We start from the raw sequence: 8443 nt of genomic DNA on the forward strand, positions 1-8443 counted from the left end.
CCAAATAAATCACTTCTGTAGTACTGAAAGAACCTGTAGAATGGAAACACAGAAAGACAAAGATTTCTCTTCCTCTCATCTTCCCATAATCTTCAGTGGCCCTTCTACACATTATTTCAACTCCCCAATCCCTGCATTCCTGTTCTTCACCTAGAAACATCAGTTCTGACTTTGCCCACACAGTGGTAGGCAGCTGACCCTGCCTCCAATTCACCTTCCACCAATTCAACTGAGACTTAGTTGTTAGTAAAATTCATAGAAGACAGGAAAGGTAGTAAGAATCAAGTTTCTTCAATTTTTAAAGGGAGGTAGAGAGAACATACAGTACAATCCATTGATGATTCATAACAGCTCTCTTCAAATGCTGGAAACCTTCACATGCAGAAGTCTGAGTTGTTACAGAAAACAAAGTAAGTATTAAACAGTGGTGGCAGGGACGTAACTCTAACATCATGAACTTAAAGAGTTGTCCAAAAATGAAATAGACTTTCAATGAAAAATGAGCATTCTACCAGGCCCTAGAAGAATGATTAATGCAGAAGCTCAACGAATACCTGTCAAGACTGCAGGATTCCTGAACACTGAAGAACAGAAAAAGGATGCTAGACTAGATATTATCTAAGGTCCCACTGTAAGATAATTTTTCAGGCAGATAACTAACCAGGAGTTTAATTTGACAAGATTTTTGTCCAACTGAAAAGAGAAAAAAGTTTCTGTAAAAACCTTCATTCCTTGTCTATGGCAGTAAATATGTAGTTAAATCTGAATGAATGGAAGCACCCTAGCAGGAAAATGAAAAAGTTTAAAGAGTTTCAGCATCACCTACTTTGAATTATATTCTTATAAAGTCTAAATAAAGCTTGTGCATTTGAAAAACAAATGATCAAAAAAAAAAAGAAAAGAAAAACAAATGATCATAGATAATCTTAACAAGTGTCTTTTGAATTATTAGTTGCTTTAACCAAACTACGCATTAGGATGAGTTGGTACAACTGGTTTATATACTCTGGTGGGAGTATATAAATGTAGAAAGATGTGAACTGTAATTCATTTAAAATGGAGACCAAAGATTTTTTCCCAATGATTAAAGTATATTTCAGCTATTTCTATGTGTGGATAAGAGTATTAAGGGGAATGCAATGAAATTTCTAATAATTTACAATGGTTCAAATACCAACCTATTTGCCTACTCATCAACTTTACTCACTTAAAAAAATCCTTCAGGAAAAATCCCATTTCAATAAAAAACAGTGCAAGTAAACAGTACAAAATGTACAAAAAGCATTTTCCCCCTCATGGATTAATCCATTTTAACACGGTTTTACTGATGAAGCTACAAATACTTCTATGTAATGATTTACCCAAACTAGCAAATACTGATTTAGCATATGCCCTATGCAAGGCACGGTGTGATGTTAGTAATAGTCTCTGCCCTCCAGCAGCTTACCACCTATTTAGAAAAATACATAAGGTAAGAACATAAGGCAATATAAAAATGTAAAGGAAGTGTACAGACAATGGGTAGCCCAGAAGTTAAAGGAAGCAGACTGCATGGTCAAGAAGCATACCTTCCCCTTTCCCCAGGAAATACCAATTCTGAACTCTGCTCAATAAGGTCTCTTTCATCTATGTTTTTACACTCATGCTCTATCCAACAAAAGCACTGGTATATAGCTAGTGGGAGAAATAAAAAGATGAGAAGTCAAGCACCTTATAATTCCAACTTTGGCTGACATTCTCTTCTGCTACTCCTCTCATTCGTCTCTACTGCATACATACTATTCATTTCCTCCCCCAAAAGAAACCAATTATTAAAAAATATCCAGAAGCTTGCAAGACAAGAATTAAGATGTAAAGGTTGACACACCTCTGATTTCTCTACTGGTGATGCTATCCCCAAATCTTCTGGTCTATAACATACCAAATTTGAGGAGACTGGCAAATGTGCATTTGGGGCTTACCTAAGCACAAAGAGAAACTTCAGAGTTTAAACTTTAAGAGTTCATTTCATTACAACAATAGGGATGTCCCAGTGATACCTGGTACAATGGGACTTCAGCTCTACTGCTAGTTGCTGGAGCCCATTACCTAGGCAGCCTACAAACACAAATTTAACAATGAGATGTTAATAAAGGTCTATCAAAGAAAAAATAAAAAGCTTTTTTCTTTTGCTTTCAGCGTTTTTAAACAGAGGAACTCTTAACATTAAAGTAAAAGGCTTTACTTGGTTCTACAGGATCAGCTTAAACATGAAAAATTACACTTACGTTGCAGAGCATTACAAATTCTAATTATCCCTCTAAAACATTACAAGAGACCTTGGAATTCACCCATTTCAACCTGGGTCATTTTACATGAGCATCTCAATTTCCTCTTCTGTAAAATAAATTGGAATAAATTCTCAGATGGCTTTAAGCTCTTAAAATATCTTAGATTCTGTAATAGTATGATAATAAAATTAAGGCCATATTGTTGTAAGTTTAAACTTTTGCAAGTATTTATTAATTTTTTTTAAAGATGAAGTAGTACTAGGCTAATCCTCATCTAGTTCTAAATGTAAACTAAGAAATTAATTACGTAAAATTATGACAAATTGTATGCTTAATCTCCAAGTCACACAAAATGTATTCTGATAGAAATATCTGCCACATGGGAATGACCCTAGAGCAAAGTAGTATGGCCAGGTTAAGACAATGCATTCTCATTATCATGCTGAGGATTCTACTCTCATTCTTGGAAAAGGTAGTGATGTTATCACATGATGGAATTCACACCTTTTCCTTTCCAAATCCAAATTTTAAACACTTCTCTATGTCACACACTCACAGAGCACACCCAGACAGGCAGAGAGTAACAAATTAAGCATTATACTTTTTTTCCTCCGTGACAAGGTGAATGCAAAACATAGTAATCTTGCCCTCTGCATTGCAGAGGAACAGTTCATGCAACCAATGGAGAAACCAACACATCAGAGATTTTAACTGTCAACAAAAACTTCAGATGTTATCCCCAAGAAAAGATTTTGCTTATAAAACAATTATGAATGCTTTTGTTCAAAATACTTAAAAGAATTCTGTACAACAGCTGCACTGAAAATTCTAAATAGAGGCATACTGCATTGCTCTGGAAAGAAATGTTATCCTTTCTAACACTGATAGCATCCTTTTTCAGAATAATGTAAACTGCAAAGATATAAAGAGCAAAAAGACTTTAGGAAGTATGAAAAACAGTACACTTTGGCTATCACTTCTGGTCACCTATTGGTTACAAAACTGCCAGGCCATTGTGCTAGACAACACTGATTAATCTTTCACCTCCCAAAGTCACTACTGTCTGAACTTAATGTATCTGAAAAGAGTATAACAATTTTAAATGTCATCTATTAAAACGTCCTCTATTCTACATCAAAACTGATTACATCTTACCATATAAATGAGCTCTCTCTTGAGTTAAAATTAAGACCTGGTTTCAAAATCTCATCTTGCATAGCCTAGGGCCCAGTTCTATGCCAAGAAACTGATGAAGAAAACTAGGCAATCACTCAATTCATTATTACTTGTCCTTTAATCAGGTGAAAGATTGGTGAATGGAGTTTTACACTTGACTTTTTATTACAGCTGCATTTCTTCTCTATGCTAAACACTCATGAAGTCTTTATAAGCCCAAATTTCAAAAAGCCACCAGGCCATTTAGTTGCATTACACGACAGGATCATATTTCTTCAAAGCTAAGCATGCATTCTCACTGGACAGATGCTTAGCCTCCCTCTAATGGCTCAACTTACCAAAAAATTAACAAGTAACTTTGTTTTTTCAATGAAGTGCAATAAAATTATTCCAACTCTCTATGTCTCGTTGTGATGTTACTTATCAAGCAATAATTTTTATTAGAATACTTGATTTTAGAATCCCTGGAAAAAGGCATTTTGTCCAGAAGGCTCCTATGAAAAGGTCAAAACTAAAATACTACTCAAATATAACTTGCTTAAGGAACTGAAGTAAAAAGGAATCCAGTTATAAATAGTCTCTTCCTTTACTCCACAAGCATTTCTAAAAAGGTTCAAAACTACTTTGTAAAGTAAATCCTACTTTAGGTGTGTTAGAAATGCTCACTGTTAAAAAATGAAGCACAGTTAAATCCTTTCATACAGTAACTCATCTAGATATAGAAAAAATTCCATTTAAACTAGGAACTAGATGTGCTTAGAGGAAAACCCAAATGCCTTGAGTTTCCCAAAAAGTAAAACCTACAGTTTTAATAGTAATTAAGTCACAACATCAGTACTGTCAACTCAACTAGTTAACACGAGGCTCAGTCTATTAGTTACCAAAACTCCTCACTTAACTGTAATTTGACATTTCCGCTATCTAGCAACCAAACACTGAGAAGACAGAAGATATGAAATTCATTTCTTACTTTGTGTAGTACATTAAATCTCCATCACTACGAGGGAATTTTTCAGTATTTACTAGCCTAGTCCATAATCTCTGCAATAATAATTACATTACTTTCTCCTCTATAATTGGGGGGAGGGGGTAGGCAATATACAGTAATACAAACCTATACATGTGAATGACCTGTCATGGTTCAGGGCCTCACAGGGCTTATGAAACTAGATTTCTCATTTTTTTCAGATACATACTAGAATCTAACAGCCACCTCACAACTAAGGTACCTGCTAGTCAGTGCTTGATTTTTATTATAAACATCTTACAAGAATCATTTTTCAGCCATTAAAATATAAATATCTATATTAAGATGTCCACACTTAAAATATTACATCATTAATATTTATCTTCTGATTCCCACCCTAGAAGAAAACAGATTTCTTAGGAATTCTGAAAACAAAAACCATTCAAGCAACAACCAGATTGAGAGGATTATTTGCTGCATTAAGATGTTTTTAAAAGGTACCTAAGTCTCAATTTCAAATACAGATTACAAAAACTAAATCAGATGGCAGACTCAGAAGACACTGGTCTTGGGTGTGCTTTTCCTATTACATATTTGAATGCAGCTCCTTATCAATTAAAATGCTTTTGTTGCTTTGTTAATACTGATAAATCTACTATTTAAATCATTTATAATAAACCACACAAAAGACAGAATTTTAAAACTCTAAAAATGTTTTAAAACTCCCTCCAAAATGTAAAATGAATCATTAAACACGCAATTAAAATAATTACGGCCTAAATATCACCAGTGTTCTTCAAGTTATTTCCCAGAGCCCAAATTTTAGCCAAGTAGTTACGATCTCAACATCTTAAGTAACACTATTAGGTGTCTGGCTAATTAAACATTTTAAAATGACTTCTTCAAAATTCAAGATGCTGTAATAAATGTTTTACTAGAGGCAGACAAGCAGAACCTATTAAATGAAAGTTATTTTCTTAAGGTAAAATGCAAAAGTTTGCCTAATAGTCACAGATGTAATTACCCCATTTTTGTACTACTGATTCGTTTTCCCTTTCCCCCTCCAACCTTACTGAAGGTTCAATTATCCACTCTGCCGAGACCCTTTCTCTACACACACACACACACACACACACACACACACACACACGTGTCCCTCTAAACTGAGCTGGCACAGTCCTGCGCTGAAAGCATAAAACAAAAGGCCAACTTGAAGACAAACCTCACTGTGTGACCTAGACTGGCTGAACACTGAATCCAAAAAATTGTGGGTGTGGCTCGATTTTTCTTTTTGGTGGGGGATTGAGGGAGGCCAGTTGGGGCGGCTGCCTGGTCTCTGCCCTCCCCCTCTGCTTTCGCTTTGTGCTCACAATGCAGCTCCTGTAAAGCTCTTCCCTCTCCCCGCAGCCGCCGCCATGTTAGACGCGCTCTCCATGTGCCCAGAGACCCAGCGAGCCCCTCCGTCTAACGGACCCACCCCCCCTCCCCCGAGTCCCGATCGGTACAGTCTCCCTCCCATCCCTCTTTATAGTGTCCCAGAGGGACAAAAATCCGCTGCAAAAAATCTTCCCGGGATCGAGTGGATCGTGAGGCTCGCGGGGGCACCCAGACAATTGAAACAAAGAAGGCAACGTTAAGGGCGCCCGTCAGATGAGGGCGGGAGTAGCAAATCGAAGACCTCCTCTAGAAGGGCCGGATGGAGAAGCCATCCTCCGTCCACTTTCCTCCCAACGGAGAAGAGGGGCCACGGCGCAAGCCTCAAGTACCTGGTAACGGAGCGGACAAGCCCCAAGGATACAGGACGCAGGCCGCCCCAACTCCGCGAGGCGGTCGGGTGGACCCTGAACGCCCCCCACCCCGGGACCTCTTCATTTTCCCCCGCTGACCCCCTCGAAGAAATGGGGCCTCGGCCACGGAGAGAGGGGCATCCATCGCACAGTTACGCCCGGCGACGGCACAGGCCCCCACCCTCACACAACCCAGTCCCAAAGACCAAGGGCCCGGCCCCCAGCACGAGGAGTCATAAAGAGACCTGGGGGCCAGCGCCGCGTCCGGGTCAGGGTCAGGTGACAAGCACCTCTCCGCGGAGCCCGCTCTCTGCGCACGAAGCTCCGGTTTACTGGGGAGACCGGGCTTGGGCGCTGGGGGCCGGGTGGAGGGGAAGCGTCCGAGACGGGGAGAGTGAAGGCTGCGGTAGTCGGGGTCGGAGCATCAAACCCCCCCTTCCCCGCCAACTCGTGGCACCTTTTTCTTCTCCAGGTTCCTAAGTTTCTTGTCGATCACCCCGAGAATCTGCTTCATGGCCTCGGTCTGGACAGCGCCGGTGCCGGTCGTGGGGTGTTGAGAAGCTGGCGCGGCGGCCCCGGCCCCCGCCTCACTCCCGGTGGAACCCGAAGGAGGTGGCGGTCCGGACGACTTGCTGCCGCTTCCGCTGTGGCTGGTGGCCGAGGGCATCTTGAGACCGTAAGGAGAGAGAAGAAAAAACGGGAGGAAGGACAAGAGCGGCGAGTCAGGCGGCGGACGGGGCGAGACGCGGGACAAAACGCGTAGCGGGCGGGAGCTTGCGCGAGCGGGTGGGGGCGGGGACGGGGATGGGGACGGGGCCGGCGCGCGCCGCCGGGGCAGGAAGGGGCCGCGGGCGCGCGCGCGACCCGCCAGCGGGGCGCCCGGACGGGCCTCGCCCCGCCCCCCGCCCCTCCCCCGCGCGGGCTGCCGGCTCGGCCTACCCGCCCCGGGGCACCGAGGCTCGCGCCGGGGGCGGGGCCTCGCAGCGCCAGCCGCCAACGGCCAAAGCAACGGTCCCCACCGGGGAGGGCCGGCTCTCGCCGCCCTGCGAAGAAGGGAGGGAAGAGAGAGGTCGGGGCTGAGGGACGGAGAAGGGTGAAGAAGGGCACTGGAAATGACCGGGGGGTGGGGGAGGGGGAGACTTGAGGAGTGAGCCCCTCGCGAAGATCCAGCCGATCCGGAGGTAAAGGACACTCCGGGCAGCGGCCCGCTTCCCCTTCAGCGCCTTGTTCCGGGGTGGCGCTCACCGTGCACGCGCGGAGGCCGCTGGAGATCCCGAGTGGGCGGCTGAGGGGGCAAAGGTGGCGGTGCGTTCCGAGCAGTGTCGTGCGCTCCTTGGGCACAGGCCGCTGCTCCCGGTCCCCGCTGCACCGAGAGCCGCTGCTAGTGAGGCGGAGAACCGGGAGCGGGAGGGACTTAGGCAGCCAGCCCTCTGGGGCGGAGGGGGCGGGAGAAGCGGCGGGCGGGGGCCTTCGCGGCCGCTCGGGCTGCCCGGCGCGAACGCCTGCGGGGAAGGGCCCGCCCGGACTCCCGCCCGGCCTGCCCAAGCCCCTGGCCTGGGGCGCGGCCGCCCGGTGCAGCTCGGCACGGCCCCCGGGAGGCTGCCAGAGCGGTGCCTGCAGTTTTGGGCGAAATCGAAGCTAGGGTCCTTCAGGCGAAGTCGCTTGACGTCCAAACGGAGACAATAGGTGTCAAGCCGCTGGATCTGGAGCTGGCGACTTCCCTGCGAAGAGCCCTTATTGGGTGGGGGTTGGAGGGGTCGGGGCGGCGGCGGGGGGGGGGGGCAAAGGTTTCCGCAAGTAAGGGGTGCGTGATGGTGGGTGGTGCAGTCCCACCTTCTAGAATTCCTTCTGTATGCAGAGCATGCAAACTCCCACACCCCGAAAGGTCTGAAGACAAGTTGCCACTTCCCCCACAAAACAATCACCTGGTAACCTAGGAGGTCTCTGTAGAACGCGTTTGAAATGAGCAAGATGGATTTTATTTTTTAAGTCTTAAAACTCTGGACTCATGTGAAAAATAATATTCAGCTCCCTTAAGATGACGTGTACTCAACAGGCCTGAGTATTACGAATCAGACTTTTTTCCTTTTGTTTTAGATTTACCTAAAACTTAAGAGAATGTTAAATGAAACCGAGACATCTTATTTTTCTCCAAGAGAATTATTACACCCTTGTAATAAGGCTGTGGACGGTGAACAAAAAAGAGGCCAAGTGCTGGAAGAAAATGTATTAAAAGGAATATA

General features: G+C 44.3%; 1 protein-coding gene across 3 annotated transcripts in view; it reads right to left on the reverse strand.

Moving 5' to 3' along the window:
- CAPRIN1 (cell cycle associated protein 1) overlaps positions 1–7629 on the reverse strand; it is a 36587-nt gene extending 28958 nt beyond the window's left edge. For 2 of the 3 annotated variants that reach the window (XR_016393804.1, XM_089914963.1), the window contains exons 1-2: positions 7446–7629; positions 6658–6867 (exon numbers count right to left, since the gene is read on the reverse strand). Coding sequence is in view for 2 of the 3 variants with exons in the window: in XM_089914963.1 (XP_089771089.1) it covers positions 6658–6867 (210 nt within the window). In the remaining variant the exon portion in view is untranslated. The remainder of the gene's footprint in view (positions 1–6657; positions 6868–7445) is intronic. The other variant, XM_022583660.2, reaches the window with a different exon arrangement.
- Between the last annotated feature and the right edge of the window lie 814 nt (positions 7630–8443).

Source organism: Delphinapterus leucas, chromosome 7 (genome assembly GCF_059928025.1).
Source record: "Delphinapterus leucas isolate spDelLeu-1000000601 "Yukka" chromosome 7, BTC_Dleu_Yukka2, whole genome shotgun sequence".
In the NCBI taxonomy this organism is placed as follows: Eukaryota; Metazoa; Chordata; class Mammalia; order Artiodactyla; family Monodontidae; genus Delphinapterus; species Delphinapterus leucas.